Genomic DNA, 21,482 nt, shown 5'->3' with positions numbered 1-21,482 from the left:
AAGCAAATTATTTGTGTGTTTAAGTTGAAATAATTGAAGGGTATTGATGATTTTGATGTGATTAGACTGGAATGCCTTGGAATTTTATCTTTTTCTTGTTTTTGTCTGTGTTTCCATTGAATTTAGGGGTGTTTTTTGGTGTTCTACCTCAACCATTTGGAAGGGTGTGTGTGTTTGTGTGTGTCTTTCATTTCTCTCTCTCTTCCTCGGGAATGGTTTGGCTTTTTGTTATCAAATAAGCGTCAGCACTGCGATGGGACGACTGAGATTAACCTACTCGTCTTAAATTAATTAATTATTTATATCTCATTTTCATTTGTTTTCTCACAATAATCTGTGCAAAAACAAAAAAAAAAAAAAAGACAAAAACAAAAAGGTGAAATTTAAGAACATAATTCTTGTCCCTTTGTCTATCCATCTCATTTTCATGGTTGTGAGAGTAGTTTCACACATTGGGATTGGGAAACCGAACAATATTATACTATTATGGATGGTCTATGAATTTATCTGAGTCATGCCCTTAACTTAGTTATGTCAATAAAACTCTGAAGTGTCGAACAAAAAAGTTGTGAGTCTCGAAAAAAATGACTCAAGTGTAGAACAAAAAGTGTAACAAATGACGTATTTTGTTCAACGACTCCATAGAAGAGTCGAGCTTCAATTAAGGGGAGAATGTTCGATGGCTCCATATTGCCTCAAGAAGGCTGTATGATGTACTTTGTTGGACGGGAGGATGGTTAAGTATTGTTGGGAGAGAAGTTCGACATTGACTAATTCACTTTGTTCGAAGGCTCCAAAAGAGTCAAATCTCGATTAAGGGAGCTCTCCTACTATGGAGGGTCCGTAAATCTCAACATTACATAGATTTAAGTATATTTAGAAACACACTAGCTATGGTTCCTCTTCATTAACCTAACCAAATTGTTAATGGAGTCCCTAGGATTAAAAGGGCAGACAAGATGAGATGGTGACGACAAGGCCCAACAAAACTCTAGAGCCGAAAGGGTAAGAGAGTGAGTGAAGTTGTAAGGATTAGACGCCATAAATAGAGAATCAAAGGCGAAGCAACAGACAAAAGGACAGCCTACAAAAACAAGTTAAAAATAGTGGTATGTTAAATTGAGAGCAGCATGCATAGGCAATGAAGAAACAAGGTTAAATCCTATTGCATTAGGGTTTGAGATTAGGGAGTTTATTTTTGTGGCATGCACACACACACTCATAATGTTTGCTTCCTTTAGAGTCTATAATCATATTCCCCATCACAATTTCTTACTTAATTAAGCAATAACTTTATGTCTACCCTTCATTATTCGTTCTTACTAGGTTTCGTTTCGTTTATCTAAGCAGTTGGTAACTGTTTCACACTGTTCTTCCTGCCCTTAGCTTTAAGGTGCATTAAAGTTTGATGAGTTTGTCGTAATTTGAATCTTAATTTCGGTAATGTTTGGTAACTTGTTTTATTTGTATTTTGTTCCAAGTAAATTTGTCGTGTTTGAATTTGATCCCCTTTTCGGGAAACGTGTTTACGTTTATAAAAGATAGGGTTAAATAGAAAAGATAAGGTATTAGCTAATTTTGATATTAAATATGAGTTTATATATTGTCTGTTTTTGTCTATTACGTATCGTCGTCAGCTTTACGGTCTTAAACACATGTCTATTAGAGAGATGTTTTTACACCCTTAGGAATATTTTGTTCCCTTACCCACCGATGCGGGATCTCATAATCCACTCCCTTGGGGGTTAGCATTCTCACTGACACACCACTTAGTGTCTAGCTCTCATACTCTTTACAACAGCACAAGCCCACTCGTAGCAAATAATGTCTGTTTGGACTGTTACGTATGACCGTTAGTCTTATGATTTTAAAACGCATCTACAAGAGAGATTTATCCATCCTTATAATGAATGTTTTGTTCCTCCTCCTACGGAGGTAGGATCTGATGAACATAAGTTGAAATAAATTAAATAATGAAATTAATATAAAAATTAATTGATTTGGTACTAATACGATTATGATATTTAGGGAAATAATTAGAAAAAAAAAGTGCCGTTCGTGGGATTTAATTAAGAATTAAAATGTATTTCCTTTGTAAGACAGCAAAGTGAGTGGCTTTGGTTGGTAAGATTGTGACACTTCTACAACACTCCACAGCACCACCACCATTTTTTCTGTCCAAGGAAGCGCGTAGTTTAAACGCGCCACTAATAGAAAGTGTGCTAAAAAACAAAACCAGAGGTTATCCATCCCCTTAGCTCAAACCCTGGATTAGGGACACGGTCGTATTTAATGCTTGTTGACGCGAAGAGCGCGTCACCCATGTCGGAGATGATCGCACGTAGGCAGCTGCCTTAAATGCCGACAATTTATTTTTTCCTACGTAATTCCGTGTCCTTGTCTACAAACACCCACACTGAATCTTCATATTTGTTTCACACCATTACAGCCACGCGCCACCCCACGCTCCGTCCACTGTGTTTCTAAAAGTAACCCACCTCACCTCACCTCACGTCAGTCCGTTTCAGAGTCATTTTGAGTTAGAGCGCGTGGCCCTCACTCTCTCTCACTTCTTGTAAATTAGAAATTCACCCTTTTTTGTTTTTTTTTTTTATATTTCTTTTTTTACCTTTTTACTGCGCAGTAATTTAAAACTTGGGGGGTGGGGGGTGGGGGGCGGGAGATTTATTTGGTAGGGAGTGGGATTAAGAAACGGCAAAGTATATGAAGGCCTGTGATGAAGGACAGCTTTTTTTTTGCAGAGTGGAAAATTGATGGCCACATTCTCTCACTCCTCTTATCTTCTCCTCTCAAATCTCCCTTAAACTTCTTCTCACCATCTTTTTCTCAATTTCCCCTTTTTTAATTTCATTTTTTTCGCCTCCGATTCCGCCATGGATTTCGAAGATCAAGATGACCACGACGACGACATGGACATGGCGGCGGCGGCGGCGGCGGCGAGTTACGACCCTTTGCAGGGTAACTCAGGTGGGCGAGTCAAAACCCCAACCAGTACGGACCCAAGTGGACAGAGGAAACCCAAGTACAGAGAGTGCTTAAAAAATCACGCGGTTGGCATTGGAGGTCACGCCCTTGACGGCTGCGGCGAATTTCTAGCAGCTGGAGCTGAAGGAACTCTCGACGCACTTAAATGCGCCGCCTGCAACTGCCACCGCAACTTCCACCGCAAGGAGACGGATAACCTCAACGCCACCGCGGTTGGTGTTGGACTTGGAATAGCAGAGCCATTTCTATTGCCACACCCGAGTCAGTTCTCTCCTTACTACCGAACCCCAACTGGGTACCTCCACGTGGCACCACATCACAGACCTCTAGCTCTCCCCTCCACCTCCGGTGGCGGTGGTGGTGGTGGCACCCTGAGCAGGGAGGAGCAGGAGGACATGTCGAATCCGAGCGGTGGCGGGGGAGGGAGTAGCAGCTTAGGGAGGAAGAGATTTAGAACAAAGTTCACACAAGAACAGAAGGACAGAATGCTGGGACTGGCGGAGACATTGGGGTGGAGGATCCAAAAACACGATGAGGCGTTGGTGCAGCAGTTCTGTAACGAGACCGGAGTGAAGCGGCACGTGCTTAAAGTGTGGATGCATAATAACAAGAACACTCTTGGTAAGAAACCCTAGAATCAAACCAATCAAAAAAAAAAAAAAAAAAAAAAANCATCCCCAATTCTCTACATTCTTCTTTGTTTTCTGGGTCGTGTTAATTAATTGGAATATGGATATCTAATATATCCAATTATTATTATTTGTAGGTTTAATTTATATTAATTATTAGTATGCCTTAATTGTTCATTTCTCTATTATTAATTAATTAAACCTTTTTTTTTTTTTTTTTAAGCCTTGAAAAAGTTGACTTAAATCACTTTTTCTCTTTCGTGGAATCTAAGAAAAGAAAACAGAACGGGATTTTGGACTAACACCAACGTGTTTGATCCTACACTCTTGAAACGGCCTTTGTTGTTGCCATTTATATCCTTCTTCTTTGAAGAAGCTAGGCATGGCCGCCATGGGTATCATCCATCTCCCACTTCTCTACTCAATATTATGCTGTTACGTTAATTTCTTTGTCTATGTCATTCATGCTGTTAATTATTTTGTGGGTTTTGGGATTAAAAAAAGAAAAAAACATATGGGGTTGTTTTTGTGATGTGTTGGATATTATTGGTCGACAGATCCAATGTTTTGGTCTCGAACACTTTTCGTTTTCATTTGTTCTCTAAGGGAACATGTGGGCACTCCTAGCTCCCACATTTTTGTTTTAGATCTTTTCTCTTAAAATTGTTTGGTTTTTCGCCATTTCTTTTGTCTCTCGTTCTTATACTTCATCCTTCCATACAATCTTTTGCTTTCTTCCTCCATCGTGAGTTCACTTCTTTTCTTCAACAATCCTTTTTCGTTACACATTTACCTTTAAAATTCTTATAAATTTGGAAGGAAACATTCATCATAAGAGTCTAGAACCCTCTCCCTAGTAAGACGCATCGGTGATATGTAACGGACCAAAACGGATAATATTTGCTAGTGGTTGGTTTGTGTTGTTATAAATGATATTAGGGCTAGACAACGAGCTGTGTGCTAACGAGTACGCTTAGTCTCGAAGAGGGTGGATTGTGATATCTCATATCGGTTGAAGAGGGGAACGATGAACATTTATTATAAGAGTGTAACATGCGCGTTTTAAAACTGTGAGGCTTGACAGTGATACATAACGGGTGAAAACTGACAATATTTGCTAGCGGTGAATAAGAAAGAGAGTAAACTAAAATGACAAGAAAACAATAATGTGTGCTATAGGATCCAAATAGGATTAAAAATTTAAATTTTGGGTTATGGATCATCATATATTTTATAAGTATTAGATGAATAAGCCTGGAGGGATTTTTGGTGCATTAATTACAACATTTGAAGCATTATTTGTTTGTTCAAATTTGTTGATTCAAACGTAGAAGCAATTAAGGAAACAAGGTTGTTTTTTTGTGGTTTTTGGAGTAAAAAAGGTACTTAGACAGGGGGTTGGTGTTTTATCCAAACAAAGGAGCATGTTGAAAATGTGGTCCATTTTTAATGCCCAACCAAAACCTGCGAGCAAGAAAGCAATGGAGGGGGAGAGAAGAAATATTTTATGCCCGGTCAAAGTCAAAGTCAAAGTCAAAGTCAAAGATATGAATATAGTGATGGAGAGTGTAGTTTCGTCTGTTAATATATGATCATACCCATAAAGCAACCACGGATCATTTCAGCCCTATGAGAAGTGACGGGTTGTTTCAGCCTTTTGTAAGCTCTCTAAAACCCACATCCACATTTCAATTGCTGGAATGAGTTCTTCATCGGAAAAAAAAAAAAAAAACAAGACATCCATCCCTTTGTCCTATTCACTGTCTTAAATGAAGTGGCAGCCTCGTATAATATTGTCCAATCTAAACGTAAGTTCTCGTGGGTTTACTTTTGGTTTCTCCAAAAGACATGATACAATATTCCTTAATTATAAATCTATAATTTTTTTCATAATTAGTCAATATGGGACTACTTCTCTCAGTCATACCGAACAAAAAACATAATAGTGTTTGTTTATGTTATGTGAGATTGAGATGACTGAAACATTCCTTATAAAAGTGTGTAAATCTCTCTCTACTAAATACGTTTTAAAATCGTGAGGCTGACAGTGATATATAACGAGTTAAAGTGGATAACATCTGTTAACGGTGAATTTAAGATTAGGGTGGTCGGAGGGGTGTTTTAAGGTGGATTGATTAGGACGTTTCAGTGTCCCAAAATTGGGGCAATCTTTGGCTGCCCCATTTGAATAGATTGCCTGACCTCGCCCAATCTGGGCTTTCATTCCTTTTCTGTTTTATTTTCCCTTTTAAATAAAATAAATAAATCAAAAAGTGGGTGTGGGGGCAGGCAGACCTGTAAGATTGGGCAGAGGGCAGATAGAGCTTTCTTGATCATCACCATGGGCCTACTCATTCAATTTGGGCCTTTTTATATATGTCGGAGTAGGCCCAATCATTATTTATCTTCATTTCTTTATAGCTTCCTTTGTAGACCCTCTTTAAACCGTAGCTAAATATTTTATTTTATTTTCCCCATACAAATAATAATAATAATAAATACATAAACAAACACGCCACCTCGACGTTACAAACCGAACAACAAATGAAACCAAAATAGATTAATTTTAATTTTTTTTAAAAATTAGATATTTTCAAAATCTTTTAAACGAATAATTAGGTTGATAATGAGTTGGCACCGGCGGCATTTTATTGCGATAAAACCCAACGTTTTTCCCGACAACCGGCGGTGCTGCACTCGACCGGAGAGACTTCACCCAATCCAACCTTTTCACCTCCGGTACTGTTCGAGAAGCGGTGTCGGACCGAGCTGTCCTCCGGCGGAAACTCACCGGCGGCGGCGGATCCTTGATTTCCATCTTGGTCCCTCCTTCCATTTTGATGCTGATATTCACCTCCAAAAGCTCCTTCTTGGTTTTAACCGGCGGGTTAATATCGCCAGATTTTATACGGTGCTGATAAAGGCGGCGCAGCCGGAGAGCTTGCTGGTATATCCCTCCCTTAATCTCTTCCTCTAAATCTCTCTCTATCTCTCTCTCAATTTCTCGCCGGATCTTCATCTCTTCCTCTGAAATTGCATGATTTAAACTCTTCTCCCCCACTTTAATCTATCAAAATTAAATTCATTACCCATTTCATTAAATAATTGTATTCAAATTATCAAGCTGGTTAAATTATAAAATAAATTATTGAATTCTTGTTAAAAAAAATAATTATTATTGAATGTAATACACACCCAGTAGCTACAGTCTCCAGGATGATATAATATTGTCCACTTTAAGAATAAAGTCTGTAGCTTTACTTTTAATTTTTTTTTAAAAGGCTTCAATCAATTGGACTCCTCGGCCCTAACAATTGGTATATTTATAAGGTTTATGAAGCAAATAAATAAGGTATTACGAACCAGTTTTGCATGAGCATTATGAGGAGACCCAGTGGGTGGAGGCAAAAGTGAGATATGAGGCAACCCTAAGAACAAAAGAAAAGGTTAGCCAAGTAGGTGGATGGTGAATGATGAGAAAACAATAATAAAGAAAAGGAATAGGGATGACCCAAAAGAAAAGAAAGTGATATGAAACCTAGGATGTCGGGTTGGAAGCAATTCTGGAGCTGGTCCATCCTTGAAAACTTTATGGCTTTCGAGGTTACTAATGATGTCTGGGGTACGTCTTTATAAAGGGCTGGATGGAGGAGTGATTGGGAGTGGTGTGGAATGGAGGGGCAGTGGCGATTAGGAGCACAATCATTTGTTTGGATAATGGTGGTTATTTTAGTTGTTGAGACGCCAATAATTTTCCATTACGTTCGGAGAAGGACAACGTGAGTAATCAAAGACATGGCAGAAGAAAGTGCTTTACGTGCAAGAGATTACATGGAGGGCCTCACTTTAGCTGTTCTTTCTCCATTGTTTCTCCTTAAAGCACAATCCATTCCTATTTTTACAGGGTACCTCTTACCTCCACACTCCACGTTCTTCGTGTAATTGTGACACTCGATCTCTGTATGAGAGTGATATATTAAGGATATGATAACTAGAAAAGACTTCAAATAATTGAAGTTTACTATGTATACTAACAAAGCACATGTAACCGTCCAAACCCACCGCCAGTAGATATTGTTTGCTTTGGCTCGTTACGTATTGGTATTAGCCTTACAGTTTTAAAATGTGTATGTTAGAGAGAGATTTCTACACTCTTATAAGAAAGAATGTTTTGTTTGTCTCTCCAACTGATGGGATCTCACAATCCATCCTCCTTGTTGGCTAGCATCCTCATTGGCACACTACCCAGTGACAGCTCAACGTTAGCATATATTGTCCGTTTTGGCTCGTTACATATCGCCATCAGTCTCACGGTTTAAAATGTGTCAACTAGGGAGAAGTTTTCATACTTTTATTAGGAATGGTTCTTTTCCCTCTCCAACCAATGTGGGATCTCATCGCACACTTTCCATTTTGTTGATTCGAGAAACTCGAAAAGAAATGAGTTTATAGGTTAAATATGATATATATAGTTTAGGATGAATATAGTGAAACTGAAATAATGAGTAGCCCAAATAATACGGACCACCGCACGCACAAGTAGATTGGGCCGAAAGCACTGATATCTGTGGGCCTGACCCATGTTAGGCAAATAACATAGATATCAGGGGGAGAGTTTTTGCCGGAAAGAAGCCCAACGATATATATCATTCCAGCTGCACGCAGCCCGGCAGCGTCATGTTCAAAGTAGTAAACACCAAGAACATGGGACACCAGTCATTTCTCTCAATTCTCTTAGTCTCGTCATGCTCACGATTTTAAAATCCATTTACAAGGGAGAAGTTTTCATCCTCATAAGAGTTTTTGTTCTTCCCTTCAACCGATGTGGGATCTCACAATCCACTCCTTTGAAAGTCAGCTTCCTTGCTAGCACACGGACCCATGTCTGGCTCTGATACCATTGTAATAGTTCAAGCCCACAACTAGCAAATATTATCTACTTTGACCCGTTACGTATTGTCGTTAGCCTCACAATTTTAAAACATATCTACTAGGGAGGGAGAAGTTTCCACACCCTTTTAAGGAATATTTCGTTAATCTCTCCAATTGATGTAGGATCTCACAGTACATTCCCTTGGGGCCAGCGTTCTCGCTGGCACACTTCTCGATATCTGACTTTGATACCATTTGTAACAATTCAAGCCTACCGCTAGCACATATTGTACGTAAAGAAGGAGAAATGAAGTTTATTTATTATGTCAAAGCATTTGAAGGTTGAAGATCAAAGTTGAAACCCTATATGTGTTTGTAAAAAAGGTGAAGAATATAAGGTTGTTTATGGGAATCTCACGTGATGGGCAACTGAGCATGTTTGGAACGAAAAAGAAAGAGAAAAAAAAGCACTTATTTTTGTAATTGAGACAGTGGAATCTTCACCAACTTAACCCAGGTTTTGCAGAAGCACTCACATTATATGTTTGGAGTATGGACCCATTACCCACACTAACACACAAACACTCTTCAATACCATCTTTCACATCATCACCATATTCTTACACATAATCTCCTCATATTCATGCCATCTTATGTTATGGGTGAATCTAGTCTTTGAAAGCTAGAGATTCAATACCATTATAGTCATTCCATATCCGACTAACGCCTCATGATTGGTACAACCATTGGTCCGTAAGATTTCATTTAGGGGTATGTCAAAGCTTGCACGCTCATCTTCAGTGAAAGAATGGTTCAAGTTCTCAAAAGGGTGACATTATGTAAGCAAAAGGTTATCATTTGTGGGAGAGGTTCGAAAATGCAAACTTTTTCTATCACGTGAGACAAAGGGACACAGCTAAATGAGTTCATTTAAGTACAATATGACCTTTCCTTTCAACTTTATGGGGGGAGAAAGGAATCCTCCATTAAATCTGCACACGGTTAATTAATTAATCCCTAAACTTTTCCCAATTAGCACAACAATGGAATATATATTTCTTAATAGTAAGTTTAAACCAATACATGTTCATCCTATAAACAGACTAAACGAATGGAATAATTGATAGTTTGAATTATTTGATGGAAACAGAAATATTCGAAAGGACGTGTGAGTTCAAGTGGAAACTTACAACATTTGAGGCTTGACAATGTTTATCTGTCGTTTAAGGTAACTTTATTGTTCTTTAATGTCTGTTGTTTTTGAGTGGGAGCTTGTCAGTGACAACCATGGCTGCTCCACACACAAATTAATTAATGTCCTTAAAGAATTCATGACCGTTCGCCTCAGAAATGGCAATGGCAGCTGAATTATCAACCTCTCTCTGTTTTTGTGCAGTTAAGAAGAAAACAGAGACCAAATAAAAAAATCAGTGCTAAACATTTTTTTCCGTTTGTTTTTGAATCATCATTATATACATACAGAGTTTGTTCTTACAGAGCGATCCATCCCAGATGTTGACTGGTCATACAGTCAAACCGAGAAGCGTTTGACCAAGTGGGTCCTCTTTCTCAATCCCCAAAAAACACCTCTGTTCTGTTCTGTTCTGTTCTGCTCTGTTCTTTGCTCTGTTCTTCTCTGCCATACAATAACTCAATTATTTTAACCCCTAAGAATAAAAAGCGCACAAACCACAGCAGTTCTTCTCTCTTTCATATTCTTCCTCTGCTTCTTGGAAAACTGATTCCTTCTTTTACAGTAAATTCTGCGGACAAAAGTGAATTTAGGCTTGGAGTTCAACAGTTCTCTGCTTTCTGCTCTGTTTTTTCCCCTTTCTCTTTCTCTCTCTAAGCTATCTGAAACTTACATTGTGGAAATTTGAAATCTTTTTTTTACTTTTGATTCTCAGTAAAACTCTAAACAAAATGACACTCTGATGTAATTCCCTATCCATCCTCTGTTTTTTTCACTCTGTTTTGTGTGTTCTTTCATGGTCTGTCTAGTCTCCTTCTCTTGCTGTCTGGACTGTCTCTAGAAGAAGAATTGCCGCACGACCCTGCTGTTAATTCCTCTGTTTTGTAACTCAAACAAGCTGCATCCAACACTCCAACAGGGCTCTGAGGAACTGAACCACCAACCCCATATACATTACTAATCAATGAAAAATCTCTTATCAGCTCAATACACTTCATTACTCTCTCCTGCAAGAACAACCCAGAAAGCAAACGTTTAGAACAAAGCACCCCAACAAACAAAGATGTCTTTTTTTAAGAGCTTTTTGTATTACTTTCTCCATGTATGGAAAAGCAAGGATTGCTTTATTGATGTCTGCTGCTTGAACTACTCCAGAAACAGACATAGCCACAGCCAAAGCAATTTCAGAGGGTTTGAATTCCAAGAAGTCAATGCCTGCATGCATTTAATATCCCAAGCAACAAAACTGTATCATCAAACACATTAACTTCTGGGAGTGAAACAGAGTTTTACAGACAGTAAATGGAAAGAAAAAGGCTAACACACCTTTAATTGTGCTCAGAATGAGCTGTGAAGATTTGAATAAGGATAGCCTCGGTTCGTGCGGCTCAACAGTGATGTTAGTAAGGAAATAATCAATGAAAGAAAATGGAGTAATGGCTCGCATCTTCCATTTCAACCTGCTTAGAACCAGAAGCTCCATTCTTAGAATGGTTTTTGATTCGAACACGAACTTGGGTTCCTCAACCTGTATAGTTCAAAACATAAACCCATCAATGAAACAGCTTAAATCAGAGAGACGAGAATTTAAAATGATTTGACCTGTAAATCTATGGGAAGAGGAACTTGTGTCTCCTCCATCTTGGCTGCCAGAGACATACAAGCTACTGACAGCAGCTGCACACTCCAGCTTTTATCCATCTAAATCATATAGATAAGAACAATTTCAAGCCATGTCCAGAAGAAATGAAATGGGTGTTTGAGTTTTGGAACTTACAGGCATGTGATATTCTGAGAGGAAACGATCCAAGTAGTTCATAGATAGACATAGACTCAAAGCTCCAAAGCTGTAATGGGCATGAGCCTGTTCAAAATCAAGAAAAACAGAGCAAAATGTAAGCAAAAACCAAGCGTTTCCTTCAATCATGAGCGTTTTAAAAGGGGAAAAAGAAGGGTACCTTCGAAATCCAATCAATAGCGTCTCTCCTAAACTTGGAATCCAATGCCCCACAACGCAATCTCTTAAGATAATCATGTCTAGGCAAATGCTGAATCTCTTGCTCAACCATTTCTCTTATCCTCTGTTCACTCTGTATCGCAGAGACCATCGAATTCCCGGATCCAAAACACTCGATTCGCTCAAACTCATTGTTTGTGGCATTACATTCAAGCTCATCAAAGCAAGTATTGACACTCTCTGTACAGTAAAAGCTATCCGCCATTGAAGAACGTTTCAAAATCTCAGCTAAGAAATATCAAACCAATAAAAACAGCATTTGATGTTTCTTACGAAATGGGTTTAGAGAGAGAGCTGTTGAGGACAGACTGTTGGGAAAGAGAAGAGGAGGTTTATGTAGAACATGGATGAGAGAGAGAGAGAGAGAGAGAGAGAGAGAGAGAGAGAGAGAGAGGAGAGAGAGAACGCACACAAAACTTGGCTATGGATTCAAATACAAAACCAGAAAACATATTCCATTTGAAAAAGCAAACAGCCCTTTTCATAACATTGCTCTGTTTTTTCTTTTTAAATAGAACAAACTCAAATTTAAATTAGCTACCTTACTCGTGAACTAGATTAAGTGTCGTACAATCGTTTCATGCAGTGAGGTTACTAGTAAAGGAGACAACGAAAATAATTTTATCGTTTAAAGAGACGGATTAAAGTTATAATGAAAAGTTGAGGTGTATATTCTCTCGAGAAAAAAAAAATATATATTGAATTTCTTTGTTTTAATTTTTAATTTTTGAAAAGTTTATAATTGTATGAAGATTTAAAAAATGTGCATCCCTTTTCAACTCTCCATATATAGAAAAATAACAAAGGAAATAATATATTTATGTAATATTATGTAACAAAATATTTTCCTTTTTTTAGAAAGGGATTTAGATAATCATGAAATTAGTAAAAATATTATCCTTTTATGTACATTAAGATCCATTGATTAATACTGGATCCAAAATATTATTTTATTTTTATTTTAATAATTAATGGGATCAACTGCAATTTTGTATCTACATACAAGCTAATACTATATATATATAATTATACTATAAGGTAATCATTTATTATATTATTATAAGTTTAAATTTTAATTTTTTTTTTAAAATAAGTTCAATTGATTCAAAATTTGAATGGGTAGGTCCCGGCTTTTACATCTGACAATAAAATAAAATAAATAAATAAATAAATAAATACGAGTTTTACACTTTAAGATTCATTTTGAGTCTCCAAAATTGTACATATTATATTTTGACCTCCTAACTTTTAAATATTCTATTTTACCCCAGATTCAGCTTTACTGTGGATCATGGGATCGACCTCTTTTTTGGGGTTTAAAAAAAAACAGACAATGCAACACTTTACTACAACAATGCCCAAATCACGTGTACTTTTTTTTTTTAAAAGAACATAAATTACACATAAAACACGGGTTCATAATTAAAAGTTCAAAAAACTCGACCAATTCAAATGTATTTGGATTGATTTTGTGAGATCTCACATCGGTTGAAGAATGGAACGAAACATGTTTTTTTATAAGAGTAGTGAGATAAAAGGGACAATATTTAGTGACGAAACGTTATTGATTTAATTTATGTGCGGGTGGTCCAAGTTATAAAAGAAATAAAGGTGGAACACAGTCTTCTAGTCATTTACTTACTTGAGATTCGAGCTCTCTCCTTCAACATAGTGTGATTCCTCTGCTTCATTTAAAACCCTCCATTTTTTTTTTATCTTTGGATCCAGACTGGATGCTTTGTCGGTTTCTTTTTTCTTTTTCTTTTTCTTTTAATAACTATATTTATTATTATTATTATTATTATTCTGTAATAGCCAGTCCAAACCCTTTGGGCCTTGATTCGGGTAATTTGTTGGGCTCCTTCTTACGTGGATCGGCCCATTTCTTTTAATAACTATATTTATTATTATTTATTTATTTATTTTAAATTTAAGTATATTGTGATTTAAGGAAAATGATTAAGATTTAAATATTGATGATACATATACATTTGGATCATGGTAGTGATGACAGATCATCAAAATAGTTTTCGAAATAGAATTTTTTTCTATATTTCTTAATGTAATTCGATCAAACTTTGGTTTCTACAATTGATTAACCCAATGCACGTGACCAAGAATAACATCTAAGAATAGATTCTTTAGGGAGATGCTCTAATAAATCAATTTAAGAATAGATTCTTCCTTCTATAATTTATCAATATAAAAATTAACGTAGCTTACAAAGTAAATTCCATTGTTGCAATAGAGAATAAGCTAGTCAAATAAATAACAATATCACTAGCAAATATTGTCCTTCAATCCACTTCATTTGGGTCCACTACATGGGACGTCATTTGGGTATAGTCCAACACGGGAATATGGCAGTCTGCCTCATTTGGTATAGTCCAAAACTGACCATTGTTCATCTCTCTTATTAATGTAGAATCTAGCACGTGTGAACTTGAAGCTTAAATTTGTTGTTTGCTCTCATAATAGCCATTTTTTAAAAAGGAACAAAACTTGTTATATTAATAATGGCAGAGACAATACGTGATGAAACGAACATACAACGAAGAAGTTTCAAATGATTCGCAAATTAAACATCTTAAACTTAACCCAGAAGCCCAAATATAATAATATTCCCATAAAATCTGTCTTTGATTTAGAAATCTTTAAGCACCTTTCGGACTTGTTCCAGTGTCACGAACAGCACCACCGTGAACGGCCCCTGCCGCGATATCGTTGGAATGAACCCCTTGTACAGCGCCATCGGCCCCTCCGCTCGTACTGTCTTCAACGCGCAATCCAACGCGCCGGAGTACGGCGCCGCCGCTCCGGCCTCCACTTTCATGTTCATCACCCTCGTTTTAATCACGTCCACTGGATTTGACGCCACCGCCGCCACGAACCCAGCAGCGAAACTCGCTGTCACGTGGGTTCCCAACCCATCCTTCATCAATTCCTTCTGGAGAATCGTCTCTTTAATCTGATCGTACGATGCTAATTGCGAGGCCGTTACCAACATCGCACGGTTCACCGTCAACGACGAACCACGCCATAGGCTTGTAACGCCTTCGCCACGTGCCATCTGGGTTATGGCATCCACCACGCTTTTGTAATTCCGTCGTTGCGCCGGTGGTAACCGGCCATCAGCTTGCATTCGAACCATCGCCACATCAGCCGGATTCCCAACTGCAGCACCAATCGCACCGGCGATCAATCCGGCCGAGATCTTCCGAACGAGCGGCAATTTCCCAGTATCCTGATCGGTCCACTTCTGCTTGAGAATATCATACAGCCCCATACGGGTAGTCGAGTACAGAGTCTGCCGTAGAACGGTGGCGGAAACGCCAGAAAACAGAGCCGCAACTCCTTCCTTCTGCACAATTCGAACACCAACAGAAATTGGGCCAACACGCGGCGGCGGGGTGGGTAAATTCATCGCCCTCGTAGCCGTTACAGAGGTGTTCTGAAAAGCAAGAGCCGGACGGAGATTATGAACAGCAGCCGTAGGCCCCTGTTTCTCGCCCTGAAGTTGCATTCGGACCTTAATCAGATCAAGCGGGTGCGTCGAACACCCTGCAACAATCGAAGCAATTCCACCTTCAACAAATCCCTTCACACCCATTTTTCAGAAATAAAAAATTTTCCGGTAAACAAACAGGAAGAATCAGAGGATATGATCTGGGAAATCGGAGAAAACAGGAAGGGATTAAGAAGACCAATTGGAATTAGAGGTCATATCGCTAGAAACCAAGAGATGGGAATGGAGGCCGAAGGCGATGGAGGAATAGTGTGGAACGAGAGGTCTATGAGACATATGCTAACAGAGTACTCTGTAATACGCAAAGAATGAACGGTGAATTGGGGAAGACGAGTATGTGGGGAAGGGAATTTATAGCATTAACGCCCAAAAGACGGGGCTTTTACTTTTCCGACCCCTATTCTTTTCGATATTTACAATTCCCGCCCCCAATTTACGCGCTTCTCCTCCATTATGCCCCAACTTCCTTTCTTTTTCCTCTTTACTTTCCTTTTTTAAATTACCAAAATATTTTACTTATTTGTTTTTGTTTATGGTAAGTTATATTTTATTGTATGTTCTGTTACTTTATAAATTAATCTCCATATAATAAATAGTAATAAAAAAATTCCAATTTCAACTCTAAATTTTATTTTTGATTTAAATTAATAATGTTTTTTTTTAATGAATTAAACAGTGTATATATTAATCATTTATGTCAATTATAGGTAGCATTTATTTTGAGATGAGGTTGATGTATATCTAACAACTAACCTTATTCCATTCTTAAAAACCATAATTGAATCCACATTTTCATATTTATAATCATTGGTTACCACGTATGTATATGTATATATTTATTTATTTGTTTGTTATTTTAATGCGTATAAAATAAAATTATATTGCATAATAATAATTTAATTATCCTCGAGTTAAATATAATTCAATTTTAAATTTAATTAATTAAAATATATATGTAACCGTACCACTGTTAGCTAAAATTATTAGTGAACTAATATTATTTTATTTGGACTTTTGAATCTAAGGAGAGTATATATATATATATAACAGTTTACGGCTAGTAAATATTGTCTTATTTGGATTCAAATGTAATTAAAAGAATTGATGCATATAAAGTCAAATGTTATCATTTAATTGCTTTTATTTTTATTATTATTTAGACAAGTCTTAAAAAACCAAAGTAAATGAAGGTGGAGGGAAAATTAAGACCTAAACAAGAAAGTCAAGTGTCCACCATAATTGGACGAATAAAAAATTACTTAAAACAACTAAATATCTATCTCATAAAGATTAAAGAATGATTTTTCAAAAATAAAAAAGAAACAAGAAGAAGATTAGGAATGCAACTAGAATTCATATTTTCAACTCTAATTAAACTAATTAAAATATTCATTACTTGCTTAATCAGCGTTGTAATAATTTATTTTAAGTTAAAAGAGACTAAATAAAAAAGTCAAAGTTTTGGCAAGTCAATGCGTGTAACACACGCCCACGTTTCCCCTGGACACCCACATCTTCTCTGATCACTGCTTGGTGTCTGGCTCTGATACGGTAGCAGATATTTGACTCTAATACCATTTGTAATAGCCCAAACCTTTGACCCGTTATGTATCACCGTTAGGCTCACGGTTTTGAAACACATCTGTTTAGGGAGATGTTTTCACATCGTTATAAGAAATGCTTCATTTTCCTCTCATCTTTATAAGAAATGTTCATTTTCATCTCAAATCTACGTGTGAAAATCCCACAATGCAAATAGTCAAACATGATTTAAGTCTATGTCTCTTCCATATATAAGAAAAAAACAAAAACTTAGCTCATACCTTGTTTTGTTTTGTTTTTAGTTCTACAAATTTTGTTTTAATAAGTAAAAGAGAAGAATGTCCAAATAAAGTGAGAATTTTTTAAAAAGAGTCAAAAAATAAATAGTTTTTAAATTTTTAATAGTGATCTAAGGAGATAAGTTTTACTTAAAAAAATTGGATGATTCGTAGTGATGATGAATGCAAAGAATGAAGGCTATGGCAGTCAATTCTCTTTGCTCTCCCACCTGTTTTTATGCTTTTCCAAGCTTTCTGTTCCTTCGTTTTTGATTCTCATTCCTGACCTGTATTCCTGTTACCCTCTCTGCTTTTGCGTTTGTTGGCTTGCACTCCATATGCCCTTTCAAGATCTCGCTCGGTAAGTGAATGGCCACCGTCATTGCAAAGTAATGGATCCTTGGATGGGGGCAGTGATGAGAAAGGAAAGGCCGGCGGCAATGGCACGGTTGTTGGTGTGGTAGGAACTGAGGGAATTGTTGGTAATGGTGGCATAGGGGGCAAGGTAGCCTTTGCCATTGTTGGTGCTGAAGGAAATGGAGGCAAGGGAGGCTTCGGCAGCGGTTGAATCGTCGGAAGGGGAGGCAATGTTGGTGTGGATGGTAGCGGTGGTAATGTGGCCTTGGGCAGTGGCAGCAAGGATTTTGGAGGGAATGGCAGCGGAGGAACTGGAGGTGGAGCTGCTGGTGTACCGAGAAGGCGACCACGAGTAGCGAAGCTCATGTTGATGCAAGCCAATGACAAGGTTACAAACAACAATAACTTAAAGCAACCCTTGAAAGCAGCCATGGTTTTGAATTGGAAAGAGGCAAGCTTTTTCCAAATCTAAGTGAACTTAACTACTTACAGAAGAATCACAAAATGAGGGGAAAAAGGTCGGCAATTACGTATAATTTTCGGTATTATGTCCCGATAGTATTGATATTAGAGGCTGGATGGCTCCAGAAAGGCCATCACAACTAATTACAAACTGCTAATTATGTTACTTAGAGAAAGAACAGACATTTTCAATAGCCGTACCTGTTAGGTGTTGGGAGTCGGGTATGCCAATCAGTTCTGGGTTTTCTAGCAATCCATGAAGGCTTTCTCATAACAGCATCCAAAGCCCTCTTAACCCCTCCTGCTGCAGGTCCTTCTTTAGGGCCTTGCATCCACAGAACAAACTTGTTCCTTCCACCCACAGTCACCATCTCTGCTCTCACCACTTTCATCTTCACTGTTTTCAGTGCTTTCCCCAATTCTGCCATGATGTCCTGCCTGTCTTCGCAGCTCATAACAGCCTTCACCATCCCTTCAACACCATCACAGTTTTCTAAGCTCAACCTATTTGCCCCACTAGGGATCCCACATTCCTTGACCCCTCGATTGGCTGCTGTCTTTTCCGATACAAGCTTCTTAAGCTCCTTCACCCTACGGATTGTCTCAGCAAGCACAAAAGCCTTTTTGTGCTTACGCTTATCCGTCTGTGTCCATAACCATTTCTTTTCAAGTGTCAGTACACACAAAGTTTAACGTGTGGGTTTTAAATATCAATTCGAGATAGATTTTTAAGGAAGTTGGGACTTACTTTGGATAGGCTGGGGAGGATGGCACGGAGGGTGGCATATTGGCCGCTGATTCTGTTCCTTCTGTTCTGCTCTGCCAGGCGGTGCTTCTGGGCTGCATATAATTTAGGCTCCTTCCTTGGCAAGGATGAGATTGGGCTGTAATTCTTGATTGTTGGAGGTTGCCATTGAGGATAGATCCGTTCCATAGTTCCTGCAGTTGGGTAGCTCTGCATGGACTGCATGACCTGTTCAGACAATCAAACGACATCTATACAGTGAAGAAGAAGAAAAATGAAAAAGGTTAAGTATCTAAAAGGAAAAGAATTGTTAAGTGGTCTCCAATAGTTACCTGGTGCAGTAAAACCATGGGGTAACAAGGTTCGCCTTTCAGTTGCACCTTTCTGGAAGGGAAGAGAATAGCAGTAATTGCTGCAAAGTATGACTATTGAGGTTTTTTTGTACACTGAAATTCTCCATTTTCAGAGTGAGGGAGAACTAATTAATTGCTTTATTCCTGTGCTTAAAGATGATTGTATAATATCCAATCTCATAATTGCCATTTACTTTTGAGAACAAAACATAATTCCCATTTATCATGCATTTTGATTCTGTATTTATAATGATAAGATATGGAGACTCGGAGTGATTCAACCAAATCACATCTCAGCCATCCGCATGAACAGAATTTACCAATGGTAGATGATAATGTTCATAACATTTCATTACATATCTTATTGTACAGTTCCAATTCAAGAATGCACTAACACCATCAGAAGTTTCATCTAAAGTATTTCATTATCTTTGACAAATATCACAACCCCACATTGTATAACTTAAATCCCATCTCCGCCTCGACCTATACTCCTAGGAGTCCCTTCATCTCTTACAAGCTACAAGTTCCATGCAGTCAAGGATCTTGGGATAGCATTATACAGTAGGTGTGTGGCTTGGAAGATAGTCCAGTTACTGCTACTCGTTGGACAGAAGTTGTCTTAGTTATGTTTAGGACTGATAATTGCAACCTAAAGGATGGGTGGTCATTGGTTTCTAAGCACTTGGAGAGTCACTTCAAACTAGTCCAATATACTCTCTTATCACAAGACTATATCGATAATTTGGGTTGGATATCTGTGGAGACAAAGCATGCTATCAAAGAATAGAGCAACAGACATCCATTAAAAATCCAATCAAATAAGGTGATCAACTATAAGAGCCATTACTCTGTTTCAGGCATATTGACACAACTAAAGTAATCCATTGAATCAAGAGAACTATGTGAAGTTACCACTTCTGAATTTTCCTGGAAATGATTGAGCAGTACTATAGAAAGCTAGAGAAAATGCAATACAAAAATCTAGATATTGCCCACAATTCATAATATTCTGCAACAGGCTTGTACTTCAGTAATAACAATATATTAAGGGATGAATAGAACTTACAAAGCGAGGACCTCTTTTCATACATCAAGAGAGAACTTTCCAGTATTCAGTCACCAGTTTTCAACAATAACGAAATAATTTGAAAACGAACAAAAACCAGCACTCCAGATACTATAGCTGCTACTTCCAAGTTCCAACATCAAAGTTCTGGTAAATCAACGAAGATATCATCATTATCCATGCAAAATTCCATCTCGCCACATTCATATTCCCCGTTGAGTTCATTGTCCAAATGATCAGCAGCCATCAATCCACGTCTGTTCTCAATCCCACTTCTGATTGTCTCCCCAGTTCCCACCGACTGCACGATTGAAAGTTCCCCACAAGATCTTGACTGTAACTGAGAAATCTCTTGCTTTGCACGATCATCCTCGTCGAGAGTACCCAATTTCTCCTTCAACTTTTCACAAAATTCCTTGAGATTCAGATGGGTCGATGTGCTCTCCTGGTTCGCAATCACCCTTCTCCGTTGTATGTTATTACTACCAGAATCGACATCGATATAATCCTCAGTTTCATAACCTACAGTTGTCTCACTGTCAACATCGACCTTTGTTTCTTTATCATCCGCAGCCGCAATCTCTTCAGAAGAGTAGCAAATTTTAAATAACCCTAGACTAACATTATACAGCTCCTTCCCCTCCACCATTGTAATCTTGGGTAATGGTCCTTTAATGGCGACCGCCTGGAAAGCCCTTTGACAGTTCTGGCACCGGAGACAGCAGTCGAGATACACTATCTGGTACTTGTAGATATAATAGCAATATGGACAAATCGTCCAAAAGCTCTCGATTCCGTCCTTCACATTGTTCGATTTCTTTTTTCTTTCCCGCTTGCTTCTTAAACCTCTTCTCATCTTAGTCTCAAGTTCGCACTTCGCACAGTCCTAATGAAGTACCAAAATCCAGATGGTGGTTTTCAAGTGGCGTAGAGGGTTCGATCGCTCCCGAGATTTGGGGCCTATCTAAGCGGAGGAAGACTCGGTCGGTGGCTGAGAAGATTCGCAGAGGATTCTTGATGATTCTTTCCGAGTATGAGCAAGTTCTTCGATCACTCCATCTTTTACCCTTGGGAATCTCCTGTGAAGAAAGGAGGGCAACCAGTTAAGCTCTCGGAGTGAAATCTTCCTAGAAATCTGCCGCGGCGGGGAGACGGCGGATAAGCCGCGACGGAAGGGTGTTTTAGTCTTTTCGGGTATTATATTGCTTGAAACGCAAGCTTAGTACTCAACTGTGCTCCACTTGTTCAGCGTGATTCGGGTTTTATTAAATCTCTAGAGACAAATTTGGCGCCAACGTGAAACGACGCCGTATCATGCAATTCCAAATTGTTCAAATTCTTTTATAGTTAATATTAAATTGAAGGTGCCCAGTGTCACGGTCATGCCTGTCCAGGGCCTGTTGCCCATGGCCGCATGCCCATGACAAGCCAAAC

The 21,482-nt window shown here is 38.2% G+C and overlaps 6 protein-coding genes across 8 annotated transcripts; 1 reads left to right on the top strand and 5 right to left on the bottom strand.

The window, feature by feature from the left end:
• The first annotated feature begins 2,736 nt into the window (after positions 1-2,736).
• LOC111781224 (zinc-finger homeodomain protein 1-like) lies at positions 2,737-3,652 on the top strand. The gene has a single exon (XM_023661700.1). It carries the CDS (start codon positions 2,895-2,897, stop codon positions 3,639-3,641), a length of 747 nt encoding a protein of 248 aa, XP_023517468.1. The 5' UTR covers positions 2,737-2,894; the 3' UTR covers positions 3,642-3,652.
• A 2,490-nt stretch (positions 3,653-6,142) lies between these two features.
• On the bottom strand, positions 6,143-7,231 carry LOC111781225. The gene is made up of 3 exons (XM_023661701.1): positions 7,174-7,231; positions 6,999-7,063; positions 6,143-6,702 (listed from the first exon to the last, which is right to left on the bottom strand). The coding sequence occupies exons 1-3, from the start codon at positions 7,211-7,213 to the stop codon at positions 6,229-6,231; spliced, it is 579 nt and encodes a 192-aa protein (XP_023517469.1). The 5' UTR covers positions 7,214-7,231; the 3' UTR covers positions 6,143-6,228.
• Positions 7,232-9,944: 2,713 nt separating this feature from the next.
• LOC111782163 (cyclin-D2-1-like) lies at positions 9,945-12,047 on the bottom strand. The gene is made up of 6 exons (XM_023662972.1): positions 11,658-12,047; positions 11,477-11,563; positions 11,302-11,400; positions 11,026-11,227; positions 10,793-10,914; positions 9,945-10,706 (listed from the first exon to the last, which is right to left on the bottom strand). Exons 1-6 carry the CDS (start codon positions 11,919-11,921, stop codon positions 10,494-10,496), a joined length of 987 nt encoding a protein of 328 aa, XP_023518740.1. The 5' UTR covers positions 11,922-12,047; the 3' UTR covers positions 9,945-10,493.
• Positions 12,048-14,203: 2,156 nt separating this feature from the next.
• Positions 14,204-15,592, bottom strand: LOC111782164 (mitochondrial uncoupling protein 5-like). Its single transcript, XM_023662973.1, has one exon. The coding sequence runs from the start codon at positions 15,324-15,326 to the stop codon at positions 14,361-14,363; it is 966 nt and encodes a 321-aa protein (XP_023518741.1). The 5' UTR covers positions 15,327-15,592; the 3' UTR covers positions 14,204-14,360.
• A 1,746-nt stretch (positions 15,593-17,338) lies between these two features.
• Positions 17,339-17,851, bottom strand: LOC111781682 (RNA-binding protein 12-like). Its single transcript, XM_023662367.1, has one exon. It carries the CDS (start codon positions 17,849-17,851, stop codon positions 17,339-17,341), a length of 513 nt encoding a protein of 170 aa, XP_023518135.1.
• Positions 17,852-17,947: 96 nt separating this feature from the next.
• LOC111781916 (transcription factor bHLH131-like) lies at positions 17,948-21,225 on the bottom strand. 3 transcript variants are annotated; one of them, XM_023662648.1, is made up of 4 exons: positions 20,049-21,225; positions 18,959-19,038; positions 18,630-18,854; positions 17,948-18,525 (listed from the first exon to the last, which is right to left on the bottom strand). In XM_023662648.1, exons 1-4 carry the CDS (start codon positions 20,071-20,073, stop codon positions 18,070-18,072), a joined length of 786 nt encoding a protein of 261 aa, XP_023518416.1. In that variant the 5' UTR covers positions 20,074-21,225; the 3' UTR covers positions 17,948-18,069. The 3 variants fall into 3 exon arrangements, 1 of the variants encoding a protein (XP_023518416.1); XR_002813041.1 differs by lacking the exons at positions 17,948-18,525; positions 18,630-18,854 and having other exon boundaries at positions 19,004-19,072; positions 20,049-21,206; XR_002813040.1 differs by lacking the exons at positions 17,948-18,525; positions 18,630-18,854 and having other exon boundaries at positions 19,021-19,080; positions 20,049-21,206.
• Between the last annotated feature and the right edge of the window lie 257 nt (positions 21,226-21,482).

The sequence above is a fragment of the Cucurbita pepo genome, chromosome LG19 (genome assembly GCF_002806865.2).
Source record: "Cucurbita pepo subsp. pepo cultivar mu-cu-16 chromosome LG19, ASM280686v2, whole genome shotgun sequence".
NCBI lineage: Eukaryota > Viridiplantae > Streptophyta > Magnoliopsida > Cucurbitales > Cucurbitaceae > Cucurbita > Cucurbita pepo.
The sequence above is the reverse complement of the archived record's forward strand: the minus strand, read 5'-3'. Positions and strand labels throughout refer to the sequence as shown.

What these genes read in the sequence shown, in the direction of transcription:
- LOC111781224 (XM_023661700.1), top strand. Translation starts at nt 2,895, where the DNA reads ATGGATTTCGAAGATCAAGATGACCACGACGACGACATGGACATGGCG.
- LOC111781225 (XM_023661701.1), bottom strand. Translation starts at nt 7,213, where the DNA reads ATGGACCAGCTCCAGAATTGCTTCCAACCCGACATCCTAG. An exon ending in CTTCCAACCCGACATCCTAG is followed by an intron (nt 7,064 to 7,173) that starts GTTTCATATCAC and finishes TTTTGTTCTTAG; the next exon opens with GGTTGCCTCATATCTCACTT. An exon ending in ATAATGCTCATGCAAAACTG is followed by an intron (nt 6,703 to 6,998) that starts GTTCGTAATACC and finishes TAATTTTGATAG; the next exon opens with ATTAAAGTGGGGGAGAAGAG.
- LOC111782163 (XM_023662972.1), bottom strand. Translation starts at nt 11,921, where the DNA reads ATGGCGGATAGCTTTTACTGTACAGAGAGTGTCAATACTTGCTTTGAT. An exon ending in CTATTGATTGGATTTCGAAG is followed by an intron (nt 11,564 to 11,657) that starts GTACCCTTCTTT and finishes GATTTTGAACAG; the next exon opens with GCTCATGCCCATTACAGCTT. An exon ending in CTCTTCCCATAGATTTACAG is followed by an intron (nt 11,228 to 11,301) that starts GTCAAATCATTT and finishes TGAACTATACAG; the next exon opens with GTTGAGGAACCCAAGTTCGT.
- LOC111782164 (XM_023662973.1), bottom strand. Translation starts at nt 15,326, where the DNA reads ATGGGTGTGAAGGGATTTGTTGAAGGTGGAATTGCTTCGATTGTTGCA.
- LOC111781682 (XM_023662367.1), bottom strand. Translation starts at nt 17,851, where the DNA reads ATGGCTGCTTTCAAGGGTTGCTTTAAGTTATTGTTGTTTGTAACCTTG.
- LOC111781916 (XM_023662648.1), bottom strand. Translation starts at nt 20,073, where the DNA reads ATGTATGAAAAGAGGTCCTCGCTTT. An exon ending in CCATGGTTTTACTGCACCAG is followed by an intron (nt 18,855 to 18,958) that starts GTAACTATTGGA and finishes TTGTCTGAACAG; the next exon opens with GTCATGCAGTCCATGCAGAG. An exon ending in TCCTCCCCAGCCTATCCAAA is followed by an intron (nt 18,526 to 18,629) that starts GTAAGTCCCAAC and finishes TTATGGACACAG; the next exon opens with ACGGATAAGCGTAAGCACAA.